We start from the raw sequence: 20345 nt of genomic DNA, 5'->3' as shown, positions 1-20345 counted from the left end.
TCTCATTTTTGTTTCATTTTTTAATTCATTTACTATGTTGTCGGTTTCATCTCATTACAGCTCCCTGGTTTCATGAAGGTATTAATTTGTTCTATGGACATTTATAAATATTTATCCAGGAACATTCTCGTGCTTCTTTCAAATCCAATGAAGACGCTTCCGTGGGTTACATTACCCGATTCCCGGCCATGCATTCTAAACGCGTGGTGATTGGTCTAGTGGTTTTCAATAGCCGTTTGAATTATAACACATTTACAAAATCATACCTTCATGGTACACAGTGTACGGTTTTTAAAATTTCATTTATGCAAACTTTTCAACTTTGGTCAAAGCAAGTTATAGAAAATCGGAAAGATACTCGCATGTGTTCGTAAACAATGAATGCATTTTATTGGACTTATACGTTACACTCCAATCGCGACACATACGAAAATAAAAAAATGAGGGCGCTCTGTCTCACAATCACGTTTTTGCCAGGATTCTGTTCTGTTTTGTTTCTGGAGTAAATAAATGCCAACAACTAAACAACATTTCCTTGGTGACATTTCCTGATTTTCGGACGAACGTTGTTGCTGTAGGTGCCACTTAACGGTGAGTTCATCATGTGTTGTGCCTAGTTCGTGACTCAATATAAAAATGCATGCTTCATGACATCCACTATACGGTCTCACTCTCATGGGCACGTCCCTTGCTAGAATCGCCTAGGCGAGCAACAGCCTGTATACGCTGCACGGTGATTCACACCTGATAAGACGCATTGTCTTTCTATTGCACTCATCTTAAATTTATGAATAGGTAGACGTACTTTCATCTTGGCTGAGTTGCCGCCCGATTTAGTTTTGATTTTCACGACAAGATTCGAATCTTAAATTTTATATTATATTGGGTCAAAAAATAAATAAATACAGACCTTGCCCCTGAGCTGGTGCAATGTTAAGTTGTAAATCAAGGGTTTAACACAGATCCGTATATTCTAGGCAAGTTTACGAGCATGTCTGTACCGTTCTTCTGCATTTATTAACAATTTTAATTTAATATTGCCAGTAAACCCGGTGTGAGCGGATGACGATTTTTTTATCCGATGTTCAATTCGAGTGAAATTTACAGATGGCACAAAGCTTGAAATGTTCGGAAAAGTTCGGCCGCCGTAATTCGATGTTAAACATGGACTTCTTTAAAGGCCCAGGTATACTATAAATACGCTCCTAAACAATAGGGATCATTTCCTTGCTTGTCAAGCTGTAGTAAACAGCTCCAGCCAAGCTCCGGTAAAAACGTGTTTTCTCGAACTTACAGGTCAATTATGTCGTGCCAAAGTGGATGCATGTGACTATGAATATCACAGCAGTGACTGTGTGTAATATTTATGACAATAAATTGTGTACGAGCTGAGATTTTGGCGGATAAATGTAAAGAACATGAACCGGGGAAAGGGATGCGCGACTAATCTTGAATAATTACTACTGTCAATCAAAGTCATGTGATGTTGGACCGCTGAAACAGGATGCATCATAGGCTACGCAAGTGATTAACACCATGCATTAGAATAGCCACACCTCCAATTCACACTTGCCCGGGGCAAGTGAATTGGGCCTTTAACATTAGCTTTCACGTTAATGGTGCGCTCTCGCAAGAAACAATACTGCTGTTCGTCCTCTTCAGGGACGACTGAGTCGACAGTTTCAATTTCTTCAATATCAAAATCATTATCGTTGAGTTCTAAAATGTCGTGATCAACAAAATCCGAACCGAGACCAAACTTTCTCTGTTGCCTGTTCGTCGCCATTTTGTTTTCTCTTGACGATCGTAAACAGATCGTTGGTGATGTTCGGGACAAAACGAAGATGAACCGAGCTATAATCGGGCGTGTTTGTGATCGTTTCCCGTGGACAGGAAATTATGCAGACACGATCTGGATTAACAGTAATCTGGTGGCGGCAACGCACATACATCAAAGCGAGTAAACACTGTGCAGCGTCCATCTCTAGTACGTCCATGCTTGATGCAGTCTAGTTTTTGAAGTATACATTTTATTGCTAGTCACTGGAAATTGGTCTGAGTACAGAATGCTTGGCAAGAATGCAGTGTTGTCAACTGTTTCTTACAGTTTGATACCTACTATATAATTTTCATTACCTGCACTAGCCCCGAGTACAATCCTGTAGGTTGGCCTCCTACTGCTGATCATTCGGCCCCACAGTCCTAAATCGTATAGACTGTGAATTTGTCACTATGTGAAATGCTGTATCAGGTGATTCAAGAGGCATTCACCTTTGCGGCTATAAATAAGCAGTATGATATGTTTAACTATCCCAAATAACCTTAACTGGAAGTGAAATTACAGAAGATTTTCCACGAGAGTCAACATTTTCTTGTTCTTGACAAGATTTGTATTTATAAATGAAATAACATTTTGTTGCATTCGCAAATTTTCCAGCATTGTGTTAATTTTTCGACTCCAAGAAGAAGATTTATGGTTGCTAGATTGGTCGATAGACATTTTGGCTGATTATGACTAATCAGTGGAAGGAGGCTAACCTACAGAACTGTACTCAGGGCTATGCCTGCACTAGTGTGAAGTAGCGTTCAATAAGGTGTGCAACTATGGTGAAACTTGCAAACACTACCTCCAGCAAGCGTCTGGGAAGCTATTGAACCCTTTTTTAAAGGGCAGTGGTCATCGTGCTGCGCATGTGCAATATTTGTGTTGATAAACATTTCTTTTCCCACAATCCAATACGCTCAGTAGTATGAGTTTTGACCTGGGTGCTTCTAATTATAGGTGGTGACTGCTACAATACCCTCCAATCACCAAAGAAATTAAAACTTGGTAACGTCTCATATCTCGCACATGCATGGCGTGATGTGATGATGACAGCTCTTTGAATAAGCATAACTCTTCTAAATTTCAGTCAATTTAGTAAAAAGTTAAACTTTCCCCCATCACACACACACACACACGCACACTCAAACTGGCATGAAGTGTTCATGTCTAAATGACACTTGTCACGAAATGTCCAAGTGACTCCCGTGCAATGTAAATCAATTCTCAAATTAGTTGTTAAATAATTTTGTTACTAGTGTATCATTAACACATGCCACCATAGTCATTCATACTATTGCAATTATTTATTTGGTTGTTCAAGAAAATCTAAGGGTTCAACAAGAAAAGTATTAATTTGATGAATTAATGAGCCGTTTCTTAAAATCGTTTAGCAACAAACACATAAACAATTTCATGAACTTCAACAATCATAGAAAGTGCCTGCTATTAATGAAAATCCAAAACACTGTAATCCATATGTCACTGGCAAAATTTATTGAAAATTTTTTTTTTCAAAGACGGTAACACCTCCTCCCAATTTAAAAAAATTAAATTGTCCTATTCCATATTACAAATATCTTGAATTCTGCATTTTATTTTATTTTAAATCATTGTTTGCTTATTGATGTGACTTTTGTTAGTGAGTGTATGTTTATTCTTTGTTATTTAACCATTTTAATTCCTTCGAGAAGTTTTAAACATTTTTCAATTAAACGAAATTGAATAAATTTGCTTTCAATTTTGTTGGCATTAATAGGCTCTTGTCAGTTCCTCTGGCATAATGTGTTTATTTCATGTAAAATGATTTAACCAAATGCTACAATGTAATTTGATTAATTCTTTTTGTTGAACAAACAAACATTAGGTCAGAGTGACTGTTGACAGTTTAGGCATTAATTGTTTACCTCAAAACTATTAAGTCTTACTTGAATCATAATAGTAGGTATAATATAAACACATGTGCATACCCAACTGAAATATAAACACATGTGCATACCCAACTGAAATATAAACACATGTGCATACCCAACTGAAATATAAACACATGTGCATACCCAACTGAAATATAAACACATGTGCATACCCAACTGAAATATAAACACATGTGCATAACCGACTGAAATATAAACACATGTACATACCCAACTGAAATATTGTCTGGAGAATTTATAGGAAACCACAATTTATTTTGCCACCAAAATGTGACTGACTGGTATGGTCAACGTGACAAGAGCACTCCACACAGAGTGTTGTCCCTTGATAGCAATGACGATACTTATGAATGTTTCAGCAATTATTTTAAAACTAATTTATGAACAGTTTACAATTAGAGTAATTAAAGACCTCTTATAATTATTATTTTAATGCAATTCTGGCCAGAATTTCTAACAGAATTCTGCTTTTTAGGGTTTGCCAGTAATAGGTTCATACTGAGACACAATGTTTTAAATGTTTGTTAAAAAAATGGAAGGGGACTATGTACTTATAGATTTAAATAAAAAAAAATAACTCCATGATTCATTAAACTGGAACTTTCAGAATAACGTCACATTTTTGCGGTTCACAATTGTAAGGCCAATAGCTAATAGATTACATTACAGTTTAGTTTTTGTTTTCTCATGAAATATTTGAATTGTATAAAAGTTCCTAAAAAGTATTAGACTGTCATCAGCTTTCAGGCCTAATTTGTCAATATACTGAATCAGCAAACAGCAATAATACTAACGTAGTACTGATGAGAACAGAGAGTGATTGACAGCTCATGCATGTACCAGTGGAAAACCTTTTTATGTTGCGTGAGGGCGGTTACAAACGTTAACAGGCCTCAAGCCTTCGCTAAAATGCTCGCATCATTTCTTGCAAACGCCCTCGCCTTTTGCTGGTTTAGTATACTAACAAATTAGGCTGGACTGTCGACAGTCTATAAAAATATCAGCACAGCAACATATCCAAGCAAAATTTGGCACTCATATTGAAAATAAAACCAACAAATATTATCTTCTTTTTGACTAATACTGATGTCATTTTTTCATTCATTCAGCTTTCTAGGAGAAGACTGCCATTTGACATGATCAGAAGAGATTTGTTGTCATGACTTGGCACCAACTCTGGTTGTACATCTATTTTTCGTTCCTACGTGGGATGATTAAGTGGTTTCTACACAAAGTAACTGGTGTCTGTGAACTACAGAGAATCTGTAGTAAATACAATGTTGGTGCTAAAAGGACAAAGAAAATTGGTGAGTTGTGTAGTTGATATGTATACGTGTGCATGATGATTTGTCAAATCATAATTGAGTAATCATCTTCTCTCCTTGTTTGTTAGAATCATGTCTCAAACATTCCCATACTGCAGCTGTTAAGAAAGCCTTGACAAATGGAGAACGTGTTGATGAAGCTGTGGCTAATATTATGGCAATAAAAGGAATCCATCAAGATGAAGATCCACAGTATGTACATGCTATTACTGACTAAAACACAAATGACAATTTATGTCAGTGACCCATATTGAGTAGTTTTTTTCGGTTCAGTAATACAGAAAGCTCCTCCTATTAAATTTATCAACATGTAATTGTGAGAAAATGTTATTTAATTGATTGTACATTCAAAGCTGTGTTATTGACCACTTGCTCATATTGACCACTTTTGTGCAGTCCCAATGCAATTTACATGTTGAGGTGACGGGTACATGAAGACCACCTGTCTAATGTGACAACTGTCCAGCCTTCTTGGCACAAGTTTGCTCAAATAAACCTGTGTATGAATTCCAAAATAATAGAAGATGATTGTATGTTTAGTGTTTTACATTTGTCTTTTTTATACCCGTTGGGTGATTGCTATACACAGGTTTGACTGCAAAGGTCTTGGGTGATTGCTTTACACAGGTTTGACTGCAAAGGCCTTGGGTGATTGCTATACAAAGGTTTGACTGCAAAGGCCTTGGGTGATTGCTATACACAGGTTTGACTGCAAAGGCCTTGCATGATTGCTATACACAGGTTTGACTGCAAAGGCCTTGCATGATTGCTATACACAGGTTTGACTGCAAAGGCCTTGGGTGATTGCTATACACAGGTTTGACTGCAAAGGCCTTGCATGATTGCTATACAAAGGTTTGACTGCAAAGGCCTTGGGTGATTGCTATACACAGGTTTGACTGCAAAGGCCTTGGATGATTGCTTTACACAGGTTTGACTGCAAAGGCCTTGGGTGATTGCTTTACACAGGTTTGACTGCAAAGGCCTTGGGTGATTGCTTTACACAGGTTTGACTGCAAAGGCCTTGCATGATTGCTTTACACAGGTTTGACTGCAAAGGCCTTGCATGATTGCTATACACAGGTTTGACTGCAAAAGGCCTTGGGTGATTGCTATACACAGGTTTGACTGCAAAGGCCTTGGATGATTGCTATACACAGGTTTGACTGCAAAGGCCTTGGGTGATTGCTATACACAGGTTTGACTGCAAAGGCCTTGGATGATTGCTTTACACAGGTTTGACTGCAAAGGCCTTGGATGATTGCTTTACACAGGTTTGACTGCAAAGGCCTTGGGTGATTGCTTTACACAGGTTTGACTGCAAAGGCCTTGCATGATTGCTTTACACAGGTTTGACTGCAAAGGCCTTGCATGATTGCTATACACAGGTTTGACTGCAAAGGCCTTGCATGATTGCTATACACAGGTTTGACTGCAAAGGCCTTGCATGATTGCTTTACACAGGTTTGACTGCAAAGGCCTTGGATGATTGCTATACACAGGTTTGACTGCAAAGGCCTTGGGTGATTGCTATACACAGGTTTGACTGCAAAGGCCTTGGATGATTGCTTTACACAGGTTTGACTGCAAAGGCCTTGGGTGATTGCTATACACAGGTTTGACTGCAAAGGCCTTGGGTGATTGCTTTACACAGGTTTGACTGCAAAGGCCTTGCATGATTGCTTTACACAGGTTTGACTGCAAAGGCCTTGCATGATTGCTATACACAGGTTTGACTGCAAAGGCCTTGCATGATTGCTATACACAGGTTTGACTGCAAAGGCCTTGCATGATTGCTTTACACTGGTTTGACTGCAAAGGCTTTGGGTGATTGCTATACAAAGGTTTGACTGCAAAGGCCTTGCATGATTGCTATACACAGGTTTGACTGCAAAGGCCTTGGGTGATTGCTATACACAGGTTTGACTACAAAGGCCTTGGGTGATTGCTTTACACAGGTTTGACTGCAAAGGCCTTGGGTGATTGCTATACAAAGGTTTGACTGCAAAGGCCTTGGGTGATTGCTATACACAGGTTTGACTGCAAAGGCCTTGGGTGATTGCTTTACACAGGTTTGACTGCAAAGGCCTTGGGTGATTGCTATATAAAGTTTTGACTGCAAAGGCCTTGGGTGATTGTTTTATGCAGGTTTGACTGCAAAGGCCTTCGGTGATTGTTTTACACAGGTTTGACTGCAAAGGCCTTGGGTGATTGCTATACAAAGGTTTGACTGCAAAGATCTTGGGTGATTTTTTTACACAGGTTTGACTGCAAAGGCCTTGGGTGATTGTTTTACACAGGTTTGACTGCAAAGGCCTTGGGTGATTGCTTTATACAGGTTTGACTGCAAAGGTCTTGGGTAATTGCTATACACAGGTTTGACTACAAAGGCCTTGGGTGATTGTTTTACACAGGTTTGACTGCAAATGCCTTGGGTGATTGTTTTACACAGGTTTGACTGCAAAGGCCTTGGGTGATTGTTTTACACAGGTTTGACTACAAAGACCTTGGGTGATTGTTTTACACAGGTTTGACTGCAAAGGCCTTGGGTGATTGTTTTACACAGGTTTGACTGCAAAGGCCTTGGGTGATTGCTATACAAAGGTTTGACTGCAAAGGCCTTGGGTGATTGTTTTACACAGGTTTGACTACAAAGACCTTGGGTGATTGTTTTACACAGGTTTGACTGCAAATGCCTTGGGTGATTGTTTTACACAGGTTTGACTGCAAAGGCCTTGGGTGATTGTTTTACACAGGTTTGACTACAAAGACCTTGGGTGATTGTTTTACACAGGTTTGACTGCAAAGGCCTTGGGTGATTGTTTTACACAGGTTTGACTGCAAAGGCCTTGGGTGATTGCTATACAAAGGTTTGACTGCAAAGGCCTTGGGTGATTGCTATAAACAGGTTTGACTGCAAAGGCCTTGGGTGATTGCTATACACAGGTTTGACTGCAAAGGCCTTGCATGATTGCTATACACAGGTTTGACTGCAAAGGTCTTGGGTGATTGCTTTACACAGGTTTGACTGCAAAGGCCTTGGGTGATTGCTATACAAAGGTTTGACTGCAAAGGCCTTGGGTGATTGCTATACACAGGTTTGACTGCAAAGGCCTTGCATGATTGCTATACACAGGTTTGACTGCCAAGACCTTGGGTGAATACCAATGTAGATGTGATGGTAGCAATTGCATAAATATTATTAAACATGAATTTAGCAATTGATATGGTTTAACACAGATCAGTCTAAATGGCAATTTATTTTATTTTTCACAGATTTGGTCCCTATCTTACAGCTTGTTTGACACAAATCCATGGATATAAGAATTTGTTAGCTGAAGTGGAAGTCACTAGAAAGACTCCTTATAATTCTGAGAACCAAGAACATGAAAATATGTTGATGCAGGTACATATTGTTATTTGTTCGACCATCTATCTGCCAGTCCATCTGTCTGCTGGTTTATCTGTCTGTCGGTAGAACTGTCTGTTGGTCTATCGTTCTGCTGGTGAATAATTTATTGTGTGTACAACAACTTTTCTGAGTTGCACTGACAATTTTGATCAAACGTTTTTTATGTATACTGTAAAAACTCGTTTAATTCGCGGTAGTAAAAATAACTATTTTTTCAAGTGCGCGAATTAATAGCGTAAAAACGTAAATTATTGGTTTTTGGTGCGCGAATTAAAAGAGTACTTTTAGATTGATTCAAAAAGGAGCTGTTTTCATAAATTTATTCGTGATTTGTTTTGTTTTCCAATGAGCACGATTACAGGACGTTGTTTTAGTGCCTCTGAGACTCGTGGCTTGCGACATTCATGGCGTTTAGTCGGGCAGAGAACACGCACTGCGTCAAGGACCATGCACCATGTTACACTTGAAATGGAACAGTGAAATGGCAAAGGTCACTCTGTACACAAACAAACAATGAACACATCTGGCTGCACTGCTTTTTTTTTTTTTCTAGGCAGTACCGTCAGACACAAATTATTAATTGTTCGATAGGTCGTCGGCAGTGAAGCCGTCAAACCAATCACCATCTTCATCGTCGTCTAAAAGCAGATCGGCAATGATTTCTGATATTTCAGTGTTGCTTCGGATAAGGTGGTCTTCTGCCCCGTTGATTGCATTTTTGTAGCAATGTGTTCATTGTTTACATAATTGTTTTTTTTTGTCAAGCACTTTTGTTTAAGTATGACATGAGGTCAATTGCCCGACCAATCAAAAACGTCAATTTACGCACCATAGAATAAAATCACTTTCCAAAATGGCGAACACATGGTCGATGGAACCCTGTGGACCAGCGACGAAAAGCCATGTCCATCACGGAAATTCGTAATCGATGTGCTGACCGATGGATATTTATCGACTAAGTAATAATCTTGCCCAACATCTGTAGTGTTGTGGGGGAATGATTTTTTTCAGGTCAAATCTTGACCGAACCTAAACTGCTTGCTAACTGAAAGGCTGTGATGACGGAGATCATCTGCGATTGCGGCTACACCAAGTACTGATAACATAAAATTATATGTATATTTTTAATGTCTTCATGCAATATATTCTGAGTTATTCTGGCCCGCGAATTAATAGGATACAATTTTAAACATGTTTTTGAACATCGCGAATTAAAAGGATACATTTAAAAATTAGCGTTCGAAAATAAAATGGGTACGTCAATTAATAGGGACCGCGAATTAATCAAGTTATTGCGCTATGCTAATTTTTACTGCAACAATCTAATTGTTAAATCATGTTACACATATATATTGATTCATGTTCTGTTACAATCCAAGATGGCCAATTGTGACCGTTTTCAATAAATCTACTTATATCTGAATAAAATAGCTGTGTTTTGTGTGCACTGACTTTATTATCATTTCAAAATGGCCGTCAAACAAAGAAATCAACAATGATAAGAGAGATTCGCTAAATCAACATTTCGCTATTACGTCATTTTACCACAATTTGCTAAAATTGCATGCCGCTTTTTCATCATGTTTTACAGTATCTTGATTAGGGATGGCTGACTTTGCTTGACTGATTTCTTCATTATTGACTGAAGCCAAACTTATGGTACAGCTTATGCAAGCCTTATCTGAGTTTGTTTTTTTTGTGGTACATCATTGAAATATTATAGAGAAAATAAGAATTAAAAAAAAGGAAATATGATATTTTGCTATTTTGGTATACTTGGGACTGCATGTTTATTCTGATTTCCACCACTAGAGGGCAGTTCTATGAAATACCAATTGATTAATTTGTTTTATTTCCTAGCTTTGGGAATTATTAATGCCTAATAATAAACTGCAATCTAGAATCACTAAACAATGGAGTGACATTGGATTCCAAGGGGATGATCCCAAAACAGATTTCCGTGGAATGGGTGAGTGAATAATTTAAGGCTCTCAGTGAGTAGTTCTTCCCATCATACAAGTTCCCCCCAAAAAAGTGGAAAATAAAAATAATGGGAACAGAATGTCTGTTTTATACCAAAACTAGAAAAGAACAGCGATGCACAACTGCAGTGTTTTTTGATATCTTTGTTTATTCTAAAACCTAAACATTATGTATTAAAAATCGCACACCCATTTTTACGCCAATGGACAGATTTACATGTGCCGCTATCTGCTTACTGTAATCCTATTCAATTTATACTAGAAATTAACAATACTTGTTTTATGTTTATCTTTCAGGTATGTTGGGACTTAATAATTTACTGTAAGTATTATGAAATAATACTGTATTAAAAACACCTCTGATAGAAATACTTGCCCTCCTCCCAAAAATGTATTGCCACTTGATTAGTACTTAAGACAAAGAGTCACTGAACATTTCATTTTGGTACTTGAGACAAAGAGTCACTGTGAACATTTCATTTTGGTACTTAAGACAAAGAGTCATCGTGAACATTTCATTTTGGTACTTAAGACAAAGAGTCACTGAACATTTCATTTTGGTACTTGAGACAAAGAGTCACTGTGAACATTTCATTTTGGTACTTAAGACAAAGAGTCACTGAACATTTCATTTTGGTACTTGAGACAAAGAGTCACTGTGAACATTTCATTTTGGTACTAGAGACAAAGAGTCACTGTGAACATTTCAGGTACTTGAGACAAAGTCTGAAAGAGTCACTGTGAACATTTCATTTTGGTACTTAGAGACAAAGAGTCACTGTGAACATTTCATTTCAATATTTTGGACAAAGAGTCACAGTGAACATTTTATTTCGGGACTTGAGACAAAGAGTCACAGTGAACATTTCATTTTGGTACTTGAGACAAAGAGTCACTGTGAACATTTCATTTTGGTACTTGAGACAAAGAGTCACTGTGAACATTTCATTTTGGTACTTGAGACAAAGAGTCACTATGAACATTTCATTTTGGTACTTGAGACAAAGAGTCACAGTGAACATTTCATTTTGGTACCTGAGACAAAGAGTCACTGAACATTTCATTTCAATATTTTGGACAAAGAGTCACAGTGAACATTTCATTTTGGTACTTGAGACAAAGAGTCACAGTGAACATTTCATTTTGGTACTTCGGACAAAGAGTCACTGTGAACATTTCATTTTGGTACTTGAGACAAAGAGTCACTGTGAACATTTCATTTTGGTACTTAAGACAAAGAGTCACTGTGAACATTTCATTTTAATACTTTGGACAAAGAGTCACAGTGAATATTTCTATAAACTTTGTTGTTGTTCTTCAGGTGCGTGCTAAACATAACTAACCTAGGAAGTATATGAACAAATAATGAAAATTTCTAATAATTGACTTTTTGTGTTTACAGTTTCTTTTCAAGTCAATTCAATGCAGAAGCAAAACAGACTTTATCACATTCCCATCATCCTAAATTTGGGTAAGTTTATCATCTTGTCAGTCGGCATCAGCCACAACTGTGTTAGGGAGTCAGTTGGCATCAGTCGCTACTGTGTTAGGGAGTCAGTTGGCATCAGTCGCTACTGTGTTAGGGAGTCAGCCAGCATCAGTCGCTACTGTGTTAGGGAGTCAGTTGGCATCAGTCGCTACTGTGTTAGGGAGTCAGTTAGCATCAGGCGCTTCTGTGTTAGGGAGTCAGTTGGCATCAGTCGCTACTGTGTTAGGGAGTCAGCAAGCATCAGTCGCTACTGTGTTAGGGAGTCAGTTGGCATCAGTCGCTACTGTGTTAGGGAGTCAGCCAGCATCAGTCGCTACTGTGTTAGGGAGTCAGCCAGCATCAGCCACAACTGTGTTAGGGAGTCAGTTGGCATCAGTCGCTACTGTGTTAGGGAGTCAGTTGGCATCAGTCGCTACTGTGTTAGGGAGTCAGTTGACATCAGGCGATTCTGTGTTAGGGAGTCAGTTGGCATCAGCCACTACTGTGTTAGGGAGTCAGTTGCCATTAGCCGCTACTGTGTTAGGGAGTCAGTTGGCATCAGCCGCTACTGTGTTAGGGAGTCAGTTGGCATCAGGCGCTACTGTGTTAGGGAGTCAGTTGGCATCAGCCACTACTGTGTTAGGGAGTCAGTTGGCATCAGGTGCTACTGTGTTAAGGAGTCAGTTGGCATCAGCCACTACTGTGTTAGGGAGTCAGTTGGCATCAGGTGCTACTGTGTTAAGGAGTCAGTCGGCATCAGTTGCTACTGTGTTAGGGAGTCAGTTGGCATCAGGTGCTACTGTGTTAAGGAGTCAGTCGGCATCAGTTGCTACTGTGTTAGGGAGTCAGTTGGCATCAGGCGCTTCTGTGTTAGGGAGTGAGTTAGCATCAGCCACTACTGTGTTAGGGAGTCAGTTGGCATCAGGTGCTACTGTGTTAAGGAGTCAGTTGGCATCAGCCACTACTGTGTTAGGGAGTCAGTTGGCATCAGGTGCTACTGTGTTAGGGAGTCAGTTGCCATTAGCCACTACTATGTTAGGGAGTCAGTTGGCATCAGGCGCTACTGTGTTAGGGAGTCAGTTGGCATCAGGTGCTACTGTGTTAGGGAGTCAGTTGGCATCAGGCGCTTCTGTGTTAGGGAGTCAGTTGGCATCAGCCACTACTGTGTTAGGGAGTCAGTTGGCATCAGGTGCTACTGTGTTAAGGAGTCAGTCGGCATCAGTTGCTACTGTGTTAGGGAGTCAGTTGCCATTAGCCACTACTATGTTAGGGAGTCAGTTGGCATCAGGCGCTACTGTGTTAGGGAGTCAGTTGGCATCAGGTGCTACTGTGTTAGGGAGTCAGTTGGCATCAGGCGCTTCTGTGTTAGGGAGTCAGTTGGCATCAGTCGCTTCTGTGTTAGGGAGTCAGTTGGCATCAGGCGCTCTTGTGTTAGGGAGTCAGTTGGCATCAGGTGCTACTGTGTTAAGGAGTCAGTTGGCATCAGCCACTACTGTGTTAGGGAGTCAGTTGGCATCAGGTGCTACTGTGTTAAGGAGTCAGTCGGCATCAGTTGCTACTGTGTTAGGGAGTCAGTTGCCATTAGCTGCTACTATGTTAGGGAGTCAGTTGGCATCAGGCGCTACTGTGTTAGGGAGTCAGTTGGCATCAGGTGCTACTGTGTTAGGGAGTCAGTTGGCATCAGGCGCTTCTGTGTTAGGGAGTCAGTTGGCATCAGTCGCTTCTGTGTTAGGGAGTCAGTTGGCATCGGGCGCTACTGTGTTAGGGAGTCAGTTGGCATCAGGCACTTCTGTGTTAGGGAGTCAGTTGGCATCAGTCGCTACTGTGTTAGGGAGTCAACCAGCATCAGGGAACCCTCTTTCTTCATATTTAATTATTAAGATACTCTAACGTACTGTTATTGAAGCAATAAACAATGGCCAGCAAGTATGTACATAGAGTGGATGTGAAAAATCAAGTAAATACTGTTGTATACACAACTCCTGTGCTGGTTTATTGCCATTATATTATTTATACCAAAATCATTTTAAATGTAATTATATTATATTGGAATAACTTTAAATTATCAAAAACCATGTACAAATGTGATAAGCTTTGAAATACTGTTTGCATCCTTGGAACTAGCATACAGTAATTATAGATGCATTGAATAGCGAAAGTATATTCAATTAGTTTCTTCTTAATGGCAGCATTGATATATACATATAAAATTGTCTCATAATTTAAAAAAATACAAACACTATGCCCTATTATGTTCGATGATCGACAGTGCTTTCAAGTTCATGAGCGAGCCACTGAAATTGTTGGTGTTGTTTGCATAATTCTGAAAAAATAATTTTTGCATTCATCTCTTTTGAGCCCAAAATAGCTAAGTGTTGCAGTGGTTTTCATTGGTGTATTCCCGTTATGTTATTTTTGCTGATTTAGTTGACAGCAGGATTTACCTCTAATTGTGTGTTATTCATGTTTAGGGCCTACTCCTAAATGTGAAAAAACACGGAATACAATGTATTTCATCATAGCTTGCATAATTAAAAACACACTCTCATCTAGTCATAACAGTGTACTCGGACAATAACATTTCTAGTATAATATAATTATTAGGTTTGTGAATTGTTAATTATATTATTTTTATAGCAATCATACTACCAATAGTTCATAACTCATTTATATTCATATGATTCTGCACATTAAAGTATTTACAAATGTAATTTTGTTGTCCAAGAACTTTAATTAATTTTGGTGAAATACGCCATATAAATAGAATTTGTGTTTGTCCTACCAGGTTGGCAAATTATATTAATTATTAAAAACAAATTATTTATGATTCACTTCCTGTCATTTTACCCACATATATTTTCTACAAACACATACTGACCAGCATGTATGTCAATATTCACTATATTTGTCATTTTAGTTACCACATATTTGCAGGTATCTAGCTAATTTAGACAAACTAATTTTGTACAACTTTCAGTTCTATTTAATAGTTTCTTTTTGATGGCTTAGAATGTCATGGTCAAGATATCACAATGTGAAAACAATATATTAAAACTAGTAAGAACAAATAAATACTGACTCTAGTGACTGACAAAAGCAAAACTGTCATTATATTACATGTGCTGGTACATGATGATGCTTATGTGGCCAACACAAAGTCTGGGACACATTTACTGTCGGACAATTCACAGCTTCTGTATGCGAGACATCCATTTTTACCTAGCCCATACCATCAAAGATGGAAGGGAAAGGTATATTAAGGGGACAATTTCTGTCTGGCAATGTCGTCGTCGTCGTCGTCGTTGTTGTCGTCGTTGTTAATAATTGCTATTGTGTACACAATACCTTTACTAATTCTATTCCAAACTTTATCAAACTTGGTCAAACTTATTCATCAGTATAAAGTCTTTCCTGAGTATGAACAACAGAAGTCCTGTATGAAATTATCATGCAAAAATTGAGAAAATCTGATCAAATATTTTGACTGTTTCTACTTGACTGATCACTGGTGATACACATTCAAAGGTCACTGATCTCAGTGGAAATATGCATTGTTGTATGTGTTCAATAAAGCGAATCATTTATCTTGTAATAATATCGTTGGTAATGTATCTTCCAAATCCCATGGGAATACTATACTGGGTTTCAAAACCAACTCATGGAAAGATTTTTTGCACAGTCTGATACACATTTGCAAACCTACCAATAAAATCTTTACAGAAAACAAGATGTTAGAAAATCATTATAAGCACTCCTATGAACTGGGTGCCAAACTTTGATCAAGATCTGAAGCTAATAGAAAATCTGTTTAGTTCAAAGTTATCAAATCAAAAACAATACATAAAAAATACATAAAAAGCAAAATGGTGTATCCACATTTTAAAAAGAAAATATTCTAAAATATATGTATTCTGTATTTGACAAACAGTTCATTCGACAAATGAAAGTTCACAGGAATTTGTTTCAGCTATTAGAACATAATAATAGAGCTTTTATAATACTAATTTAAAAACACACTTCAAAAACAAAGATTGCAGTGTTGGAAGATGTAGATTCTCAACAGTACTGTTGACTTCTCTCTCCACTGCACACCAACGAACTATTTAAGTTGATTTGCATACAAAGGAGAGCTTGCAATATAGCTATTCGTAGAGGGCGTTTTTTTTTTACTTTTCATATAATACAGTAGTCACACAATGAGGCAGTTCATATTTGTCTCAGTGAATCATTAATTTTTGACAGACACCTGTACAAAATACTTGGACAAAAGCCAACTAAGATTTTCTGTTATCTTGCATGTTTTATGAATCTATTCATGTCCAAATGCAGCACTTTTTTTCTGAGATGAAGCATTTGTTGTTATACTAAAATATCTGAATTACTTTGAATAAAGCTGGAAATTATGTTCCTTAAAATTATTAAACAAATTAGACACCAATGTTTTTGTAAGATATTTACATCTATCAAGGACATTCGGTAGACTGATTCTCCACTGTTGTTTCTACCCCAAAACTTGTTTGTATTCAAAATTAATTATGACAATGCATATTCATATTGAAAAAAACTATGATAAAGGGAATAGTATTATATAACAAAGGGCAAGGTCACCTGAGTTCAACTATGTTTTAAGAAAACTTGTATGCTACTTATCAAACTATTTGACAGTATTCTGGGTGTCATTCAATCTCACTAATATGAATGTATACAGAGTGTGGGATTGATTTGATCCCATACTGATGATCTCACACTTCCAGCAGTCATGGATGTGAGAACACTGGATTCCATAATATTCCTTTACCGGTATTTCCTAATAATAATTTATCACAGATTTTAGTTTCGCAACTCGATGTTGTTCATTATAAGGTCATGTGCACCTTAACTAAATAGTGTTAACTTGTTATCCAAGAATGATGGATCTGTTTTGTCTTTGATGAGCTGGTGATCAGGCATATAACCATTCTTTTCTATGATTCCATAATTTTACTTTACAATACAGCAGTATACATGAACCTAAAGGTGTTAAATAATACCTAATAATGCGATATTATGCTTCATTCTACAGATGTCTAATTTTAAAAATAAAAGCCGTTTTCACTTTCACTTCTCATGGTGGCATAAATCAGTTGCATTTCTTCCAATTTACAGATTACCTCAGTAGACTAAATCGACAACAAACCAAATATTCTTTCAAAACATTCACACTAATTGCAATGTTAATTTTTTGTTTGTTTCCAGATATTCCTTTGCAATTGTTGGTATCAATATAACTAATATGGCCTATACATTAATGTTGAATGGCACATTGAGAGTACACTTCTATAATCTTAAACAAGATATGCCAAATATGACAGATTTTCACAGAGTTTATTGTAAGTATATTCTAAGTGTAACAGTTGGTTTGGCTGAAATGTAATTACAAATTATAATACTATTCATCAAAACAGATATACATTAATTCAGTTATTCAGTTACCGATCCTCTCATTTGTCCCCCCATTCATTCCTTCATTATTTACCTGTCTGTTATTCGCATCTAACCATCCTTGTATCTGTTCATTCATTCATATATGACATGCACGTACCTGTACCTTATGATGATTAGCCAAAGCAACCTGTTTTGTACCCTCAACTAGGACAAACCATATTGCTACGAGTATATTCAATTATGGTTACCATATGGTTGCACTCTTTTGTGTCATGTAACTCAATATGTAACAGCAATTCCCATTGGCTACGAATCCAGTATAATATGTTAATTTGTATAGCTGTTCAATCATATATATTGTACTATAATACATTAATACCTTTAAGAATTTCAGACCTATTTTTTCCTAGACATGCTTGTCTAATAAACATCTATAAAACCAAACACCTCATTTTTTTCAATTCTTTTGGTATTTACTTTTCACTGCCTTTGCTGTGGATAGTTTTCAGAATATTTGTTTGTTTTAAATGCAGTCACTAGATTAAAGTCCAAAATGGGGACTTATGTTTTTACCATTTTGTCTTAGCGATTCTAGAGCCATATCTCTGACATGCTTTGACTGATTATATTCAAATTTTATATATTCGTTATATATATATATATATATATATATATATATACATGTATTCAAAATGGCTGATTTTGAATGCTGTTCCAGAGCAATATCTCTCAATATGGACAAGTACTTGTTTGACGATCAGATACAAATGTCAATCATTTTAATGTTAAAAAATCATCATAATCATATTCCTGACATGGTTGTATTCCAGTTATATTACTATAAACAAAACTATATATCTTAAATTGGATAACAGGGACTGTCACATGAATGACTTGTTTCATTCTTTTTTTCCTTCAGGTTATCTTTTATTTGAATTTGATAAATTCTGGCTGCAATCCAAGCCCAAAGATGTGATGGAATTCAGTCGACTACGAGACAAATTTCAGAAGAAGATCACTAAAATACTAAAAGATAATTGTGTGATTCTAGAAGGAGAGTTCTTCAAAGAATGATGCATTCAATCTGTGTGATATGACAAGGATTAGGATTTGAACATCTCATAAATGAACTTACAAAATATGATGGAACAAGAATCAATTGATCAAAAAACTTTGATAGTTTAGATTGTGAAACCGACTTTGGAAATAGATATATGTTTCTGCATAAATTGGGGAGGGGGTGTCATGTGGGTAGCGGAAATTAAAACAATCATTTCTTGAAAATACATATTTTATGATGGTGAAAGGTGAGCAAAGTCTGAAATGACATTCTTCAATTTTGATCTAGTAGTGGTGGACTAATTTTGCTCTGGCCTGGTATATTTGATGACACCATGGAATTTGCGTAGTGTAGCGTAGTGTTCATTTTCCCACAAATTTGATACATCCAAGTTATTTTGTGAATCACTTGCTCAGGTTGGCAACCATAACCAAAGTTCTTATATGAATATTGCATCCTTAAAATGGGCTTTTGTTGCCTAATGTATATCAAGCAAATTATCTTCTTTACCTCGGGTGCAAATTATCTGCTTTACCCAGAATGCAAATTATCTTCTTTACCTCGGGTGCAAATTATCTGCTTTACCCAGGATGCAAATTATCTTCTTTACCTCGGGTGCAAATTATCTGCTTTACCCAGAATGCAAATTATCTTCTTTACCTCGGGTGCAAATTATCTGCTTTACCCAGAATGCAAATTATCTTCTTTACCTCGGGTGCAAATTATATGCTTTACCCAGAATGCAAATTCCTACATTTAGTCAATAATGTTTTTCATCAGCCATGTTTTTTATCAGTCTGCTAGAAATCAAAAACTAGACATTATTAAATATTATTTATCTGTATAAAATTATGCCTACACATCAAAATTAGACCACTAATTCAAAGTAGATTTCATGTATGTGATTTGTTGTGCACTGCCTTCACCCTCAAAATGTATATTTTAAAATATTTAAATTTTATGTAGTTTATTTCTGTTTGTGTGTTTTTATGATTTTATGTACTCCAGTGAGTTGTGGATTGGTAATTTGTTCATCCAGTATCCATTTAAATTTGCAAGAATGATATCTTCATGAATTTTAGCATTGTTTTAATCACTAATTTTGCAATGTAGTGCAATCACAAATGAGAACAGGTATGACCAGTAATTAATATCAATGAATAAGTAAGAAATCTATACAAATGGTCATTTCTATGGTCTCATGTAGGTTTCCTGTTTGAGGGGGAGGGGGGCATTCCTTATTGAATTATTTGAAATGCGTGTATGAATAACTCAGACTTAAGAGGATCACTCCTCTGATTTTGTTTCAAGGTGAAATAATTTCACAGCTTTTTCCAAGAACTGTGAGATTCCCTGCTTACACCTTCCCACATGGTTCTTCCTATGAGGACATACACATTGTTATATGAATATCTGTGAACAGGAATGTTTACCTCCTGTTTTTTAATTATGTCAAATATCAGCCCCTGGTCAGAAATCTGGATTATTAAATTGTCTTATTAAAAATCTCCAAAATGTGATTATTGGCGTTAACTGAAACAAGAATTGTTGTCATTTTCAGTTGTAACTTAAAAACTACCTGTAGGGTCTATTCATTTTAAAATGAATTTATGTAATCTTATCTTAAATAAATGCTAAAACTTCACATTGTGTTTTATTTACATATCAATATTACCGACCAATTTAGATAAATATATTCAAATGGCAGAATGAAAACAAAAGTTTACTTAAAGTAAGTAAAACAGAATGTATGTGATTGAGATAAATCATTGACAATACACTCTTGGAAAGATAACAAAATTTAGTACACAAAAATTTATCATAAACAGTGTTGAATATAAATAAGTGACATTAACATTGCAGAAATGTAACACATGGTGGATCTTGCACAGTGGGCAAATGTGGTATTAATGTCATA

General features: G+C 36.9%; 1 protein-coding gene across 2 annotated transcripts; it reads left to right on the top strand.

The window, feature by feature from the left end:
• Positions 1–519: 519 nt before the first annotated feature.
• On the top strand, positions 520–20072 carry LOC100366668 (ELMO domain-containing protein 2-like). 2 transcript variants are annotated; one of them, XM_085498612.1, is made up of 10 exons: positions 548–591; positions 2438–2594; positions 4866–5063; positions 5150–5273; positions 8358–8487; positions 10354–10462; positions 10773–10797; positions 11878–11946; positions 17179–17312; positions 18287–20072. In XM_085498612.1, exons 3-10 carry the CDS (start codon positions 4916–4918, stop codon positions 18439–18441), a joined length of 894 nt encoding a protein of 297 aa, XP_085354738.1. In that variant the 5' UTR covers positions 548–591; positions 2438–2594; positions 4866–4915; the 3' UTR covers positions 18442–20072. The 2 variants fall into 2 exon arrangements, with proteins under 2 accessions (XP_006819118.1, XP_085354738.1); XM_006819055.3 differs by lacking the exon at positions 2438–2594 and having other exon boundaries at positions 520–591.
• The last annotated feature ends 273 nt before the right edge of the window (positions 20073–20345 follow it).

This window comes from Saccoglossus kowalevskii, chromosome 4 (assembly GCF_978046115.1).
Source record: "Saccoglossus kowalevskii chromosome 4, keSacKowa6.1, whole genome shotgun sequence".
NCBI classification, from domain to species: Eukaryota; Metazoa; Hemichordata; class Enteropneusta; family Harrimaniidae; genus Saccoglossus; species Saccoglossus kowalevskii.
The sequence above is the reverse complement of the archived record's forward strand: the minus strand, read 5'-3'. Positions and strand labels throughout refer to the sequence as shown.

What these genes read in the sequence shown, in the direction of transcription:
- LOC100366668 (XM_006819055.3), top strand. Translation starts at nt 4,916, where the DNA reads ATGACTTGGCACCAACTCTGGTTGTACATCTATTTTTCGTTCCTACGT. An exon ending in TAAAAGGACAAAGAAAATTG is followed by an intron (nt 5,064 to 5,149) that starts GTGAGTTGTGTA and finishes CTTGTTTGTTAG; the next exon opens with AATCATGTCTCAAACATTCC. An exon ending in TTGGGACTTAATAATTTACT is followed by an intron (nt 10,798 to 11,877) that starts GTAAGTATTATG and finishes TTGTGTTTACAG; the next exon opens with TTTCTTTTCAAGTCAATTCA.